The 18,142-nt window shown below is 41.0% G+C and overlaps 1 protein-coding gene across 13 annotated transcripts in view; it reads left to right on the forward strand.

Annotated features, from left to right (window-relative positions):
• The window catches only part of KIAA1217 (KIAA1217 ortholog), a 328,197-nt gene that overhangs the window by 303,780 nt on the left and 6,275 nt on the right, over nucleotides 1–18,142 (forward strand). For 11 of the 13 annotated variants that reach the window (XR_006168407.1, XM_042816479.1, XM_042816485.1 and 8 more), the window contains 7 exons: nucleotides 5,531–5,661; nucleotides 5,903–6,050; nucleotides 7,742–8,243; nucleotides 8,908–9,088; nucleotides 11,869–12,029; nucleotides 12,612–12,758; nucleotides 16,595–16,714. Coding sequence is in view for 12 of the 13 variants with exons in the window: in XM_042816479.1 (XP_042672413.1) it covers nucleotides 5,531–5,661; nucleotides 5,903–6,050; nucleotides 7,742–8,243; nucleotides 8,908–9,088; nucleotides 11,869–12,029; nucleotides 12,612–12,758; nucleotides 16,595–16,714 (1,390 nt within the window). In the remaining variant the exon portion in view is untranslated. The remainder of the gene's footprint in view (nucleotides 1–5,530; nucleotides 5,662–5,902; nucleotides 6,051–7,741; nucleotides 8,244–8,907; nucleotides 9,089–11,868; nucleotides 12,030–12,611; nucleotides 12,759–16,594; nucleotides 16,715–18,142) is intronic. The other 2 variants (XM_042816477.1, XM_042816476.1) reach the window with 2 other exon arrangements.

Consider the following 18,142-nt stretch of genomic DNA (forward strand, 5'->3'; position numbering starts at 1 on the left):
GGCAGTAGTCCATGTTGGTATATATAGCAGGTTTATAGTCTTAACATAGTGTTTCAGTCCCAAGAAACTCACCTGCTGTTCATCACTTCATTCATATGTATCTCATTGCTTAGTTTCTAGATTGTTTGCTGTCTGTGGAAAAAAACCACAAACATTTGTGTGATAGTTGTTTATAGGATTGCCTCATAAAATGGATTCTTCGTGAGGTCAAGTGCAGTGTTGTTAGTAGTTACAGCTGCTCATTTAGGATACTGCTTTGATTGCAGTATGGTTTTTTATCAGTGTTTACAAAGTCTCCACTGCTTCTGTGCTACTTTAGCTCGGTTATCAAGGGGCAGCATCCTTGTGAAGCAAGTGCATATTGTGCTATGCCAATTTACTGTGCAGCTAAGCAACATTGAATGGGAAGGTATCATTCATTTGCTAATGTTACAGGAATGTGTCTTAACTCATTCATAAGATTTAAATGTTAGCTTAATCTTTTTGGAGATGTGTTGGAAACAAATATAAAATCATACATTTGTTTTTCTTTATGCCCAGTGAAATTTCTTCATCATGTATTTGCAGGCTTGCAGAATCAGTGCTCAGAAAGAAAAGCACATCTGATAACAATGCTTGAAGTTCAACAGTTGTTGCCCTCTTGACCTTTTCTGCATCATAGATCTAAATCAGTTGACTGAGTTCATGCAAGATAGAGCATAAGGACTCAGGCAATACGTGCAAAAGTGTATTTGATGTTCTGTAGCATGAACTACAGCTCCATCTAAAGAAATAAAGGGAATGTTCTTTTTGTCTCTTAAATCTCAGCTTAAAAACTTTTCTTCTGCAAGCCTGAAGATTATCACTGGAAAATTAAAATTAAAAAATATTGCTGGTTTCATGTTGTAAACAGCACAGATGTCAATATATACCTCATTACAAGTTTTCTGTTGAGCAGCTCTACATAAAACATACAGAATTGTGTCCATGTGTGTCAGTTGTAGCAGGATTACAGTTCAGAGATATATAATGAAAACCAGGGTAACCAAGGAACACTGATAAACGTACAGTTTGTACCCACTTGTAACAGGGAAATATATACTCAGAATTAACTGAACAAGTTTTTACTATCCAGTCTTTTCAGCCAACATTAGAAATGTCATGTATTATTCTTTCTGGGTTGCAGATGCTAGCCTTAAAATTGACCAGACCAAGGGCAAATTGTGACATTGTGACATATTGCCCAATAAAGTATTTCTGTGGTAAGGAACACGTTACAATTATTAGTGGTTTATTCTGTTGTAGGTTATTATAAGCACTTTAATAGACAGGTTGTTACAAGCAGAGTATTTACATTATATCCATCTCTGATGTGCCTGATAGATTTTGATTATAAGTTTGGATTTCCTTGTAAGAATAGCCATACTCAGAGAGCCAGTAGTAGCAAATGCTTAAGTAGTGTAAGAACAACACTGAGCAACGTGCTCAGAGTGCATCTCCTTCATTTCAGTGACTTTGTAGCTCAGAGATTTTTCAGATGACATGGCACCTTCATATCCAAATCTCTGTGCATTGTTTACCTTTCATGAAAGTATGCATTTTTATAAATTTATGTGCATTTTGCTGTGTATATTTTTCAAGTTGGAGGAATACTGTAATGAACCTCTTTCACTTTTTAAAATCTCTTACGTGTCAATCAATCCTCAAACTCTTAAATTATGCAAGGCAGAATATTCACTAATTCTAGTCATAATGTTGGAGATTCCCCACTCCTTTTCTGCAATCATGGCTTTTCCAGCCTGAAAAGTCCTGGTCTAGTTAGTAGAAGTTAGTAGAAGCTATTCTGTACATTTCATCATTCTCTTTTCTTTTCTGTAGCCTTTCTAACTCTGCTGTACATTCGTGAGATGGGGTTGGGGAAAGAGGAAAGCCCTGCAGCGGTTGTACGAATGCAGCTACAGGAGGACTTCATGCAGTGACATGGGGATTGTCTCCCTGCTCTGGTGTTCCATTACAAACCCAGTGTCACACTTACGAGGGCTGATTATCAGTTCAGTGTCCATAACTGTGTATAAAAATTTAGGTTTTGGGAGGTTTGGGGGGTTTCTGATTTTTTTTCTGTGTTTGTTTTTGTTTTTGTTTATTTTTCTTCTTCATGTGAGCATTACCTTACATTTACTAGGTGTAAACTGAGTGTTTGGATTTTTTTTTTCCCTGGTCAGTTAAATTCAGATGATCCATCTGCAGCACTTTGCAGTCAATTTTCATTTTCATTCCCCTGCGTAATTTAGTATCTGTTGGAGGTTTTTTGACTATACTATTCATCCTCTGTTCTAAATCATTTATAATATGTTGAAAAGCACCAGCCCTAGCACAGATCCCTATGGAACCCACCAGTAAGCTCCATTCATTGAGTAAGCTGTTCATTGGATCCCTTCCCTTTATCTCCAGCACTATATCCACGAGAGATTTTCCCTTCTTGTCCCACAGCAACTTTTCTTTCTTAAAAGCTTTTATTCAGGTATCTTGCTGAAACTCTTTTGAGCTGTGTCTTGTCTATTTTTGCTGTTTTCTTCAAATGACCATCTGGATTTGTGAAAGCTCTTTCTGTAAGTCACATTAGCACAATATATTTATCCCTGGGTCCACTAATTCTTTATTGTTTATTCTTTTTTTATAGCATCTATCAATTACATTAGCCTGAAGATGTCAGTCTCAGCAGAGATTACCCCACTCGCTTTTTAAATTTCTGTTTTTATCATCTATGACACTTTCCACTACTCCAGTGCCAAAGAAATTCTAATCAAGAAGTAAGATGCCTAGCATTAATAGTTCAACTGTTTCATCCTTGAGTTGCTTTTGAACTCCAGGGCAAATGCCATCTGGTCTGGGTGATTTGTTGCTACTCATTTTGCAGTATCCGTGAACAGGTTACAAAACAAACTAACAATCTGAGACAGATCCTCTGATGCTTTTTTGCCTAAAGAAAGATCTCAGCGTAACAGTTTGTCCCTTCTCTGTAAAACATAGATGTGTTTATCACGTATTAGCCTTCTGAAACTGTATTAAGGTGATGGCTTGTTAATTGGGTTTGCACAATCAAATCTGTAAAACCAAGTTGTTTTCCCGTTTACAGAAGAGAAATGCTGAAGACTATTCCATCTGTTTAAATCTTTTGCTCCCGAGGGATGAAGTTTCTCTTCCCTCAATGTTAACAAGATGAAGCAGTGTAATATGGCATCTTCTGAGCTATACTGGGATCAGTTGTCATGTTTGATAGGTTCACTGTATGGAATTAAAGGTTTTTTTTTTATCTATTTCTACTCAGAGAACAAAACAAAAAGACACTGCCTACTAGTTAGCTGAATGTCTTTCCTTTATCCCTGTATTTCTGACAGTCATAAGCCTACCAAAACATCCTAGCATTATTCTGTGTTTGCTCATTTCTTTCCACCTGTGAATAAAGTTTTTGTCGGTGTCTTTTTTTATTCCTGGGGGATGCAAATGCCAGAGAAAGGTGTTTTTCCAGTGCTAAAGTACAAAGACCAGGTGGATTTACCCTATGGTTCCCAAAGTAGTGCTGGTATCAAGACATGAAGGTTGAAGGAGGTGCAGGAGTGTGGAACATAATTTTGGAGGGCAGCAACGTCCACTGTAAACTGCACTATAGAGAGTGAGTTACCTCTTTTTCCAGCTCCTTCTGGGAGCTGGAATCTTCTTTATTGCAGTGCAGAGACAGGGACAGCAGACTCCTGCGTTATTGAATCTTCTGCTGCTGGAAAAGTATTGTGAGTAGTGTTCCCTTGCTGCCATCGTGTGGTCCCTTCAGTTGTTTGCTGCAAGTATGCTTGTGCTAGTGGAAATCAGGGCTCTCCCTGTCTTTTTCAAGGCAGAGTATTTGGGAGAGGTCATCTTAAAATGGGAAGAACATCAGTTATCTCCACCCACATTCAGAAGCAACTTGTGATTATTAATTCAGAAATGTTTCGTGGTTTCTAAAATATTTGGATTGAAATTAATTCTTTTCTGTGTGCATTTTAAGTTCAGATTCTGTTACTATTTCTGCTTCTCTGTGCATGAAAGGTGCAATTGTATTGTCATTTATTGTTCTTTGTGGCCATGTTTCCACTTTAATGACCTTAACTCAGAGTGGTGCTGCAGTGGCTTTACTCCTGCTTATCCCATTTCTGGACATTTATTCCTCTCTCACTCTCGTCTTGCTCTCCCCTTATCCATTGACATGGGTATGTGGAGTGGCCTGGCTGAAAATAGTAATTTTCTGCTGGATTTGCATGGCAGTGCTGGCACAAGGGAAATAACAAGGAAATGCAAGACCCATAGTAGGCAGTCTTCTGCTACTTCATGGCAGACGATCAGCCCATACCTGGCAAAGTTTTGACCTTAGTGATTGCAAGAAATGAAGTCCAGAATTAGGTTAAAATGGTACCTGATTGTCAGTTCAGAGTTTGCTTTGCATTGTTCTCCAGCACACGATTAAACTGCTTCTCAGAATATTCCTGTTAGTGAATTGAGTATCTCAATAGAGGCAGATTTCTTTTAGAGACAGTTTTCAAGAAATGTTCTTTTGAAGTGTTTGCTTGTGGTTTTGTCTAGTTGTGTATAATATACTTCAGTTATTTTTGAGATCTTTTCGATGTGGAAACTCTAGCTAAAGCAATCTGGTCTTAATCTCAGGAGGAAAACAAGTGTCCCTGCTCCACATCCCCCAGAAAATACAGCTTATGTGTCTGAATGCTTGAATGACAGTGAAAATTCGTGTGAAGCGAGGAAGCAATGGAAAAGGCATTGTGAAAGATGTAGAGGAAGCACCAGATGGAGCCTGAGGAAGCATGGGACATCCCTGATTGGAAAAAAACATCTGGAGTGATTAATTAGTTTGAATTAACTAATGCTGACCAAGAGCTGCAGACAATGCACACTCGCGGTTTCATCCTGGCTATTTGTGGAAACAGGACGCTGTATCCTGCCTGGCAGGAACAGGCTGCAAAACAGGCCTGTGTCAAGGGATCATGAGTGCCAGTTTTTTGGTTGTCACTTCACTGTTGTGCCTTCCTTTGCGTGTCATCAGCTGCGAGAAAATATAAAGTGCAAACCAGTACTGGATGTCACAATATAGCATGTATGTGGCCTTCTGCTAGGATTTGTGTTCACAGGGGACTGGCTGTTGGATATGTTTCATTACTCCATTGCCCCTATGTAGCGCAGCGGCTCTGCAAATGTGCAGTATTAGAAAAGTCAATCATTTTATCAGGTGGTTGGAACTTGATGATCCTTGGGTCCCTTCCAACCCAACCCATTCTGTGATTCCATGATTCTATAATTTGGGCAAGTTACAGGTGCCTGTGCTTTGGGCATGAGCATCCAGGAGTCTCCTGTCTCGTCATGGTGCCTTGCTGGTTTTTTTCATCCTGTGGTATCATATTTAAAGATGCCACAGTTGAGATTTCTGATTTAGTTTAGTCCATTCATTTACATATACTTGATTATAATGTCCTGCTTAAATTTCATGTCCACTTTTTTGTTTTGCCAGTGAGCTAGAGGGATTTGTTGAAGACCTTAAAAGGGACTCCACTGCTTCCAGCAAGACGGTTACACTGAAAGATGTTGAAGATGGAGCCTTTCTTCTGCGTCAAGTGGGAGAAGCTGTTGCCACCCTTAAAGGTATCTAGTTATGCTTTTTTGTTTTGATTTTTTTCTTTGGACCACAGTAGGTGAGAACACTTTTGCCTTTAATCTGAGGGCATAATCTTTCACTTGCAACATATTTAGAGTTATGATAAGGCTTGTTGCACGGCCCCTGGAGAGAGGCTGACACTCCACTGTTCAGCTGTCACCCTGTCATCTGTCTTTCCTCGAGGCTTTTATGATTTCCTCTTCAGCTTCACGGTTGTTGTCTTTGCAGGAGAGTTCCCGACACTGCAGAATAAAATGCGTGCAATCCTCCGCATTGAGGTAGAAGCCGTGAGGTTCCTAAAGGAAGAACCACACAAGTTGGACAGCTTACTGAAACGTGTGCGCAGCATGACAGATATCCTTACCATGCTCAGAAGGTGATGTATCTTTTCTTAAAGCTAGAGAATTTCCTCAAGCATTTTTGGGTTTGTGTTCTTCATTTCTCCCCAAGCAGTATGGAGAAATGCAACTTGTTTGTAGCATTTTAGAGTTTATTCCTAGAACTTTCTCAAGAGAAATCATATTATCCTTTCCTGTGCTCTGTGCAGCAGCTCTGTTCTTACCAACAGTCTTAGTTGTTCAGACTTTATAATTGAGACTAGTTTTCTTTGAACTGAACATTGCCAGATACAGGATGTACGAGGATGAGAAAGCTTACAGAGTGACACCAGTCCTGTATATGAGCTAGTTAGCTGTAGGCATTCACAGCAATGTGAGTTAGTAGAAATGTTCTCTGACACTGAAGTGTGCATCTCCAAACACTGTCTGTAAGAAATAGCTTAATAAAAGATTCAGATTGGATAAAGACATCCCAGAGCATTCTGAAAAAAATAAGTATTTTCTAGTATGATTGTGTATCCATGTAAATTATTATTATTATTATTATTTTTACCAATGAGAATGCTTTAAAAGTGGAAAGTGAAAAATTTGATAATATAATAAGTGAAAGTGGAAATATTTGATAAAATGTACGTCCACTGAAGACCAGAGTTTAGTTGTACTTGTATTTGTATTTGTAATTTGTATTTGTAAGTTGTATTTGAGCAGCAAACGACTACTTATTTATATGAAGCAGTAGGCATTGGATTTAATACCTACTCAAAACTCAGTGAATAAGGCCAAACTGTCAAGGGTAGGGGATCTCAATTTTACTTCAGTTACAAACGAATGTAAGTCGTAAGTATATTGTTGCCACTGTTGTTCTAAGGAATGTAGGATTTGCATTATTCCCATATATCCTGGAACATATGTAAAATGGATTTGCCAATACTGGCAGTGGAATAAAATGTTTTATGTAACAGGTCTCCTAAGAGCTATCAGTTATTTTTCCTTGTAGATAAACATTCATATCCCTTCATATTAACTACCCTTACTTAAAAGTGACTACAGTTATTTCTTGCCTCATCTTGTTCAGGAAATAAACAGTAAGCTATACATGTCAAAGTTTTACCAAAATTTTTTGGTGTTTAGTCGTGTTGTTTATTTTCTCCAGATGAATTGCATATCAGCTCTCCTAAACTCTGTTTCTATATTGGAAAAAATGGATGTCATCTGATGGATAGCCAAGCTTTGAGCTTCAGCCATTTCACAGATAATTGTTAGAAATGGTTGGCTTGACTTCTGTACTTTACTCTATCCCAAACTGTTGACAGACAAAACCTTCCTGAGGTATTGTTTGAAGGCTTTGTTTTGGCCATTTGCTAAACTACTGCTTCACGTTCTGTGTAGCTACCACGTTCCTTTCTGATAGTGCAAGAATTATGGCTTATCTAGGCTCTGTGTAAAAAAAAAAAAGTCAACTGATTTCCATTCTCTGTCTGAAATCAACTCACTGTAACTCATAGTTTGGTCAACAAGGGCCAGTATGTCCTTGAAAGATTTTAAATACTTTATAAGGCAAAAGCATCCTAATTTGAGTGGTCTCTTTAAAAATCAAATTCCCTGTCTGTTAGAGAAAGCAAAAAGTCACACATGTTCTATAAGTTTTTTCTTGCAAAAGCTTATTGTTAAATACTGCTCATGTATGCTAACCATGCTCCATGCTGTTGTGTTGCTTTTGGCTGATCAGACATGTTACAGAAGGACTGTTGAGGGGTGTGGATTCCTCCCAGACTGTACAGTACTCAGCTATGGAAAAGTCCACTGTAACTGAAGCTCTGAAAAATCAGGAGGAGCCCAAGCAAACCCAAGGACATGCACAGCAAAACCTCACTGCAGTCACATCAGAGTCCCAGGTATCATCAGTCAAGTCAGAAGTCGTCCCCTTCTCCACAATGACGGTCCATCACGTGCAGAGCTCTCCCGTTGTCATCCATCAGTCTCAGCACTCATCAGCCCTGGTCAACCATGCCCAGGGTTCACCAGCTGCACCCAGCCACAGTGAAGGGCTGCCAATGAGCAGCCACCCTTCCACCACCCCACCAGCACACCCCCAGGAATCAGCAATAGGAACCCAGCCCACCCAAGGCATGCCAGCACTACAGGTCTCTGTCAATGGCAGCACCATGCAAAGTCTTTTCATTGAGGAAATTCACAGTGCAAGTACCAGAAACAGAGCTGTATCAATCGAGGTATGGTGTATTCTACTCACCCAGTTGTTGTCTTTTTGGGTCTGAGCTCCCAGTCTCACATCTGAGACTGAAGGTGGGATTTTCAAATGCATTGTGAGGATTTACATGCTTAATGTCTAACTACACCATGCACTTCTGAAGATACCCTCTGGTTTTAAATGAACAATATAAAATTTTACGTATTTTAAAGAATACCCTCTTTCTGAACAATATTATGTGATTCTTTGGCAACACTTGCATTGTTGGATTTCATTCATTCCTTAAATCTTCATGTCCCCTGTTATGGAGAGATAAAGATGAAACAGTGTGAGGTTTCAGTGGTTTCACAGAGAGGTAGGCATTGAGGAGATGTACAGCTGAATTCTCATGTCTTATTACAGGCATGCACATTAATCACCAGTATGATGTAGTAGATCACTGACCCAGATTTAAATTCTGCCTTTGTTCTTTTAGCAAGCAGTGGTATGTGTCAGTTTGTCCTGTATTTATATCCAGTATAATGGAAGTCAGAACTGTTTTACAATTACTGCATTTGTGTATTTCTCTAGAACTGAAAGAATCTATCTGTGGTGACCTATGAATTTTACACATAGATTTTTTTAAAAAGTAAATGGTCACAACAGAAATCAGAGAGGTGAACTGATGCTTTACTGTTTTTGTCTAGAAAGCAGAAAAGAAATGGGAAGAGAAAAGACAAAACCTGGATCACTATAATGGAAAGGAATTTGAAAAGCTCTTGGAAGAGGCTCAGGCCAATATAATGAAGTCAATCCCTAACTTGGAGATGCCTCCCCAGCCAGCAGTCCTGCCTAAAGGGGATGCAGGGGAGAAGTTTGAAGTCTCAGGTAAGTTTCAATAGAGTAAATGGTCCTAAGGAGTTGCACATTTGGAAAAGGTAGGTCATTTATTCCACTTCCTAGAATTGTTTCAGTGTAAAGATTTCTGTGTTCTTGATCATATCCGTGAGTAGTCTGTGAGGAATGATGCAGGTCCAGCTGTCAGAATGCAGGCCTGTATCATAATAGTGGTGTTGCAGATGCAGGGGTGGGTGACTAGCTAATTGTGAATTTCCCCACACTGCAACTGAATTTGTCCTTTGGAGATAAGGGCTCCTTGAGAGCAGGAGAATAAGAGTACAGCTTCATTTTGACAGAGATGAGAATGTTTGTGCACTATGCTATATCTGTCTATAGCTTTTAGACTCTGCTCAATTTTGCACAAATTTAGCAATATGGAGCAGTCTGGAAAGAACCACAGAGAGTTTGAACACAAATTATCTCACCATCAAAAACTCAAGCACTTTTTGTAGAAGTTTCTTATCAAAAGAAGATCAAGACATGCCCGAGGTTTCTGAGGATAAGAACTCAACTTTGCACAAATTCTTAGAATCAGCACATGGAAGCTGAAGCTAGAAAAAGTCAGATAAAAATTAGGTGTCAAATTTTAGCATTCAGAGTAACTACTCACTGAAGCAAGTTTAATTATGAACACATTGCATTATTTACTAATTCAAATCTTCAGTAATATTTTATTTTTTTCTGAAAGGTTGCTCAGACACAAGCTCTGGGCATGATGGAAGAGCTGCTTTAAGAAATCTTTCAGCCTGTGTTAAGTCTGACTGCTTGATCTTAATGGTCCTTACTAAAACTTCAGGTCCTTCATAAACTTTAGGTACAAATACGAGCGGTGTTCTGGGTGAGTCTTTCAAAGGTCTGAAAAAGTCCTGTGATGCTACATGACAAAGTGTCTTGAGGGAGTGGATGGGGAAGGAAGGAAGGAATGAGAGGGCCTTTTGCAGTAAGGATTCACCCACAGCTATGCTATAGATATACCAAGTAAACACTCCAACATCCCCAAATGATATTAAAGAGAATATTGCAGCCTACTCTTTTTTATATTTGTTATGGATTAATTGCTCTAATCCATTTCGAACCTGCTAATTTACCATTTGCCTCCCCAGTATCATGGCAGCAAGCTCCAGGAACTCGCTTCCATCCTGCGAAAGGAGCTTTCCTTCCTCTGTTTTGCACTGATCTCCTTACCAACATCACTGAGTTTCTCACAGTTCTAATATTCTGCGGTTTGGCAAACAGCAACTGTGCATTTATTTTGTTTAACGTTCCTGCATTCAGAACCACCAGATTGAGGGTGATGGGTTGAGCCCACAGAAAGGAGTGGAGTTGGGCACAGGCCCCACGTCACAATCTACTGAACACCATCGTAGAGAAGTGCTTTGACTTTACAGGATCACCTTGTGCTACTAGAGAACAACTGATGGCATGGAAACCCTAGTGGCATGTATTGACAAAAGAAGTAATCTAATGTAAAGTGCATCTGGAAAGCCACTGTTGTTGCAATTCTGCAAGTCAGTGCTGGATAATCACGGAAGGCAGTCACAGAACAGAGGATTTCTTTAAGCTTAAGCAGCTTTGAAGAACATTTGATCTAAGAGGGAAACAAAGATGAGGCTGGGTCAGCCAAGGGCTCTGTCCTGTCTGGAGGGGCTGGAGTATCAGAGGAGCCTGATGCAGTCCCACAGCAGACACTTATGCAATAACTTGCCCAGAGGGAATATTTATCCCTAAACAGATGTTTACAGATGGTAATCTGAAGTCAGGAGGTTTTCTGAGTTATGCATTCCAGCTGTTCATATAACACCGAATAGCTACAGAAAGGTTGTGTTGTCAGTCTTGAAAACATTGTAAGCAGCAGTGTGAAAGCAGCGACTATTGCCATGTATGATGCTTCACCTGTGGCCAGAAATGTACAGGGACAGGTCATGAGCAGGGAAAGTGCTTCTGGGAAAAGTGCTGTCCGGTGGAGATGGAGAAGCAGTAGCTGAGTGAGGAGGTAGTAGTGGGGGTAAATTCAAGTTTGAGAAACTGATTTTCTCTTGGAAAAACTCCCCTGAGAAAGTGAGGGCTGGGTCTGCTTGACTGTTGGATTTGGAAGCTGAATCATTGTGAATTAACAAAACGTGTGTATGTTGTGTTATGTTCATGCTGGCTTTGAAAAGAAGCCAGGGGAGTTGCTCCTGGTGCTCCTCTGCCCCTCACAGTGGTGAGAGGACTCATGGAACTTGTCTGAGTGTAGCTAGTTCTGGTTAACTACAAGGCTATGCTGCTGTTCCTGTCCTATCATCTTGCCAAGAGCATCTCCCAGCTGAGCAAAAATGTTGCTGCTTGCTTCAGAATTGCTGAGAACAGCAAGCTCCTAGGCTTCATGTCTTGCTAGTACTCACGCCAGTTGTGCACACTTTCAAGGGAGGCTGCAGGGTCCGTATTTTAATCAGGTACCCAGCTGAACCTGCACCACACACAGACAGGTGAGTGATTTCCAGAAGTGTGCTGACCTATTGCACTGGTACACCAAGAGCTGAAATCCCAGCCACAGTGAAACTGGAGACAGGAGTTTTGCTAAAAATTTGTGAGTGAAGTGATGTAGTTTTGATGGGCAAGACTTATTGTGCATGAAGGTTCCACTTGAATCACAAATGTGTTTCGATCTACATGTATTCATCTGCAGGACTTTTTAAGATGCTCTTTTTGTCCCTTCTGGTTGAGGCAGGGCTGAAAATACTTTTTTCCTTCTTTCACCTCTGCTCACTCAGTGCTGCCTTGTTTAGTTGCAGAAGATGCTCCAGATGCAGAGCAAGATAACGACAAGCTGACCAAGTCCCCACCTCCTCCGCCTCCACGGCGCAGTTACCTGCCAGGGTCAGGACTGACCACGACAAGATCAGGAGAGGTCATCTACGCAGCCAGGAAGGAGGCAGCTGCTGGCAAGGTTTGGTGACTCAGCCTCTAGGCAATCAGATTGCTGAAAAATGACTGGCACAGAGGTGCATTCTCAAGCCTGGGCTGTGTCTGTAAACCACAGAATACGTTGAGACAGAGCTATGTCTTGAAGAGCTACTGAAATTGCTTGCCAGGAAACACTACTGTCAGGCTAAATGAACAAGTAGGATTTGATCAGTTCTGTTTAGAGCAGTCTTAGCCTTGCAGTGCTTCTCTCTCAACAGTAAAGAAAGCAAGTCACAAGCTGATTTGTTTACAGTTGTAAGAAGATTAAAAATTAAAAAAAAAAAACAAACACGTGTTATACAGATGGGAAAGATCAGCTTAGAGTTGAGAGCATGTTCACAGAAATGTTGCAAATTAGTTTTTTTGGTTTTCCTTTCCCCATCTCTTCTTCTCCCTGAAGGAAGTAGTGGAAAGCCCAGGTGAGGCAGCTGTTACTCCTACTCCTATGAGGTAGTAGTGAAAAGGGACCTAGCAACAGGTGCCTTTCACAGCTGAATTTACTGTTTGCTTTGCATCAAGAGGGCTCAATTATATTGGTTGTCTGTGTTTTTTCATCCCCCTGTAGGAAAGCAGTGAAGATGCTGGGCAGACAACGCAACCCAAAGCACCTAAAGAAGATCAGGCATTGCCTCGAAACACAGGGCTTGCTGTAGCATCAGCTGTAAAAGATGAAGAAGAAGAGGAAGGAGATAAAATAATGGCAGAATTACAGGTAGGCCCTCTGGGTTGCTCATGCACAGGTATGCCCTTTTGGAATCAGTAATGCTTCTAGAGTCTTGGCACAACTTCTAGCTCAGAACATGAAGGAAAGTAGATCTGCCATTCTCACCCAGTTTCAATTAATTGCACTGGATTGTGCACATTTTGCAAGCACCACCCAAAATATTTTCAAGAGGTGTATACATGAGAGGCTGCTCAAGAATACAGAGGTTGCCACTGGGAAATCTTTCATGACAAACATGTAGATGGATCAAGTAAAATAATGATATTTATTTGGTATGATCTCTGGCATAGTGTTTCTCAGTACAGACCAACAAGGTGCTGAGAGTCCCTCATTTAGTAAGAGAGAATATGGGGTGTGCTTTTAGCAGGCGTTGCTCACTGTGCCATGGTCCAATGGTTTTGGAGTGTTTGAACATTGGAACATTTCCTGTCCCATGCTCTGTAAGCTCTGTAGTTGGCATATTACTCTGCCAGTGGCGTGGAAGTAGTGTTCTCTTGCTGGTCCTTCACTTGACAACACATAGGCTGGTTTAGCTCAATGACAGCAATGCTGCAGTAACAACCAACTATTCCAGCTACTATCAGTGAGCTCCAGCCTCCTGGAGCACCTTCTGTCCTCTTCCATGTCCCTGTGAGCAAAGAAGATGTGGTTAGCCTTCACAGCTGTCACTTCTGATGTTTGGGGTGGCTCAGAGCACTGTCAGAGCAAGAGATATTCCCTGTTGCCCACAAAGAACGTGGGCTTGGTGCTGTCTGGGGAGTGTTTTCAGCACCAGGGATGTAGATATCAAACAGTGACGCTTCCATTTGATGTGTATGCCCTGCCCTTGGCTCAGTTCTCAGTGCATAAAAGAGCCGGTTCACAAGGAGCAAGTGCAGGGGCTTACCCATGTCCCCTGTTAGTGTGTTAATGGCTAATGTGACAGGAGAGCTGTGGGCAGTGAAGTTGTTGCATTGTCTGCTTACCAGGAGAACAGCCCAGCTGCCTTTCCACTTACGGCCACGAAGTAGAGTTTAAGTTCCGGGAAGGGAAGCTGGGAGGCTAAGGGAGAGAAATGGGCATGGTAACTCCAAGGTACTGAGTGTTAAATGCTAGTTTTGAGGACAAGCAGTGTTCATTTTGAACAATAATCAAACTAGTGGGTTATATATTAATAGCAGGTTATAATAGCGAGTCTGTCAACAGTTTGACAGAATGTAGGTTTTGGAAAGGTCAAACTGTTTGGTCTAGGAGCTACAGGCTTATTCTGATATCAGTTATAGGTAGAACTGGAAAACTAGGTTTGGGATTCAGTCAGTGGAGAACTGAAGGACAGGCATGTATAGTTATGCTCGCCGACACAATGTAATGGAACACTGGTCAGTCTAAGGAAATTACTCCCTTTGATTAAGTAACAGGTAAATGTGCTTGAACTGAATTGTATATCTGTAAATATTTTTGTTAGTCATTTGATCGAATATCATTCAGATTAAAATCTGGCACCATCAAGTATACAGGAGACTCCCTCCCTCACGCACCCCAAAAAAATCTGAAGAGGACTGAGAGCTGTGTGGCTCTGGAAGTGTTGCCCTCAGAGCAGGGGCTTATAGTCCACATCCCAGAGGAGTCAGCTACACTTCTTACTTCCAGGACACTGATGGAGGTACATTTAAAATCTTTACTGTTCAAATCAACTTAAGACTGTGAGAGCAGGGAGATGATAGCAATCAGTTGATGACTGCAAAACATTTAAGTCACTGAAATATACAGTCTGCCTGAAGAGCAACAAACATAGGCCAGACCATAACTGTATGTATTGGAAAGGAGCTGGAGCTGCGGTAACAAGCTGACAGGAGCTCCCAGGGGGAGTGCTCTTCCCACAGAGTTAATGTCTGCTTTGGGTGTAGATGTGAGAACAGGGAGTGTTTTTATCTCTGTGTACAGAGGATCAGGAAGATCAGTGCTGAGCTGCTGCATCTGTGACCACATGTCCGTGCATCGCCTGTTTAGAAAGGGCAGTAAGGTAAGAAGGTTCAGAGGAGTACAACATGGAGGTAGTTTCATGTGAAGCATCTTCTTAATCTAGCAGAAAAAGCATAATGCTGATCAGCTGCAGAAGCACAGGCTGTACGTGTACACTGATACAGATATTGTGGAGCAAAGGTGAGACACAAGCAAATAACATAGGGAAATAGTGGATTCTTCATCACTTGAAGTCTGAAAGACCTTAGGGATGCCTTTGTAGATGGCATGCCTGACTCTAGTGTCATCTAGTGCATCACTAGTTCCACAAACTGGTAAGCTAGGGACAGTCCTATACCTTGTACTATAGGAGGAGCAGTACTGCTTGTTCTGAGTTCTGTGTAATCTTAGCTACTCTGATCAATCCAGCCATGCAAACAGGATGTGATGGAAAAACAGCAGCAATTCTGCACCATTATTTTTGTATGGGATTTTTTCATTATCGTTACTTACCTGATTTTGCATAAATAGTCAATAAGTATGTGAAATACAATTTTTCATTTTTATCTTTTTATTCAAATCTGTAAACAAGGCTATGAATTTCATTAGAGTTGCCGGGAACTAAATGATTTCCTTAATATATGGTATGGTAATATAACCTTGCGTTTCACATGTTGTGTAACTCCCACAAGCACCCTCTCCCCCCCCCTCCCCCCAATTCTCTGGCTGGCTTGTACATCTCAGTGGTGGCAGACAGTGCCAGTAGTGGCCTCCAGAAATCCCACAAGCACTTGGAGCCAGGACTGTGCAGTACTGTCAGTGATGGTTCTGCTTATCTGGATTTATGAGCCAGGTGGATGGAGAAACCCAAAGGAAATGGAAAAAGGGCTACAAAAAAGTTGAGAAATCCTGGCTGTGTCCTGGGGTGCACATGGTGGGAGGCCAGTGGTCCCCAAGCCCATCTTTTGGGCTGTTTCCAGAGCAGGAGGAACCTGAAGAGTACTGTTATCATCTGGAATGTTAATGAAGGCTGTGGTAGAGACAAGTCTAAAGTTTTAGTAATGCTGCATGGGGAGAAGTGGTATTACATAGCTTTTGCATTATGTGCAATGAGACCAACAAATCTGGCAGCTGAGTAGACATCAGCGGGTGTGGAACTGGTATTACTTCCCTTCTTCTCTCATTTATTGACTGTGCAAGGCCTGCAGCTTCCGCCTTTTCTTCATCTTTCCGCGGGCAACAAAGAGACCACTTCCAGATGAGAAAACTTGGGAAATAAATTGTATTCAGCTGTGATTGTCCTGTCCAGGCATACACAAACCCTCTGCTAATATTCACTGGAAGTTGGAAGTGAGGAAGCACAGGAAAAGATTCTGAGAACAGTAAATGGAATAAAGTGAGCTGAGCTTTGGACTTTATTTGTTTTTACATGTAAAACTTTAGGTTTAGTTGTTAAGTGATACCGGGGTCAAGGACAAAATATGTCCAGTGAATACACTGAGGAGGTATCAGCTGCTGGGAAGTAAGTAGGTATTGTTACAAGCCCGAAGTTTGTTGTGGGCCTCCTGGTTAAATTTGATAGCTGGCAGCACCTCTGGGTGCCCTCATTGCCCCTTATGTAGTGGTGGAAATCCAGCTCACCTTTCCTGCTTGGGGTGTGGAGGTCAGCATGACAAGTTAGTGTGCAATCTTGGCAGATTGATGTGCTCTGTTTCTCTTGGTCACATAGTCCAAAATCTATTCTATTTCATGAGATATTAAACAATGTTGGTGAGCTGTTGTGAATGTTAAAAAGAAATGCTCTCTTTGTAGTTGGTCATCTCCAGACAGTTCTGTGTAAAAGCTACTTGGTCTCCTGATAACTTGCAGTATTTATTTCCTAGGCTTTCCAGAAGTGCTCTTTTATGGATGTAAACTCAAACAGTCATGCTGAGCAATCCAGAAATGATACACATGTTAAAGACATAAGGCCTGGGACTTTAATGCATCACAAGGAAAAGAAGGTAACAAGTGGCGTTTGTAAACATGCCACCCGGTCTTGGCATAACCTTCTTTCCTTACTTCAAAACTAATCTTATATCTTGTGTCCTCTTCTCTCTAACCCCCAACCACAACTGCCCAGCGATTTCCTTCTTTTTATCCCAGTATGGACCAGAAATGCTCAGATGAAATGTTGTATTGTTCTTGTTTTTAGTAGAATTAGTAGTTCCTTTCATTCTCAAGAGTCAATTTAGAGAATTTATCTTTTATTTTACTTCATTTCTTCATCCTAGAAAAAGTCATTAGATACTCAGAAATCCCATTCAGTTTGCTGAAAGACAGAGACAAGATGGACGGCCACATTTGCCCTCCACACTTGCCTTCATGATGGTTAGGGCTCAAGATTCGTACTTAGACATTATACTAACTCATGGGACTTAAAAGAGGTGCCATGTGTCTGGGTCCACAGCCAAGTTGGGATGAATTTTGCACTATGTCTGGGATTGCTGTTTGAGTTGATTGGTGCTAATGAGCAGCCGGCGTGTAAGATGAAAAACAGGACAAGTATTTCAGCCTTTGCAGACTTCTTTTTCAAGTTTAAGTGTAATTAGTTGAATTGTTGTTGAGTTTAGGTAGTCATGCAGGCATGACAGCTTGTTAGCCAAATGCTGGTTTTGCAGTGAAGTGCTGCTGTGGTGGGGAAGACAATGCAGCTTTTCAGCACAGCTTTTCAACTTTGTAGTGCATTTTTGTGAGTGTATGCAAACTGGAAATAGCAGCAATACCTCACCTGTTGTACCTTCATTAGTAACTCCTCAAGAATTTTACCAATAGCATTGCATTTCATCCTCCTATAACAGAATTTGGGGTGAAAGGTAAAATGACTTTTGACAGGTCCTGAAGGCAAACAAGAACTCCACCTGTACAGGGCATTGCAGCTCTAAAACACAAGGTAACACATAGAATTTGATATCTGAGACCTCCTATAAGGCTGCTGCTGCCAGAGCTTCTCTAAGATCAGTTCTGGTCTAAAGAGGCAAGCAGCTTGCTGGGTGAGTGCACAAGATCATGGTGATGTCTAAAAGGAAAAGTTGCTTTGTTATTGAGTGTATGACAGTGTTACAAAGAAAAAAGAACACGTCCTTTTTTTATCCCTGTTAGTCCTGGTGTCAGAATAAGATCATGCTGTTGTACAAAAACCTGCGTTACCTCTAAGACAGCAGGCATGCTGTAGCACAAATAGCTCTTTGAAAGTTGCTGCCAGTTGCTGAAACCTGCCATTTATTAGAACAGAGAATCCAGGAATTTAAGGGTTATTTGTAAGGTCTATTTTTGTCATCTGACATGACAGAATGATTTATTCACTTTAATTGTGGAGCCTCGTGGTCATGATAAATTCATAAAAGAAATGAGTTTTGTTGCATTTCTCTCTTGTTGTTAGAAAGGCAGCC

Source organism: Centrocercus urophasianus, unplaced genomic scaffold (genome assembly GCF_019232065.1).
Source record: "Centrocercus urophasianus isolate 14NV4802_14NV808 unplaced genomic scaffold, USGS_Curo_1.0 seq_16, whole genome shotgun sequence".
In the NCBI taxonomy this organism is placed as follows: domain Eukaryota; kingdom Metazoa; phylum Chordata; class Aves; order Galliformes; family Phasianidae; genus Centrocercus; species Centrocercus urophasianus.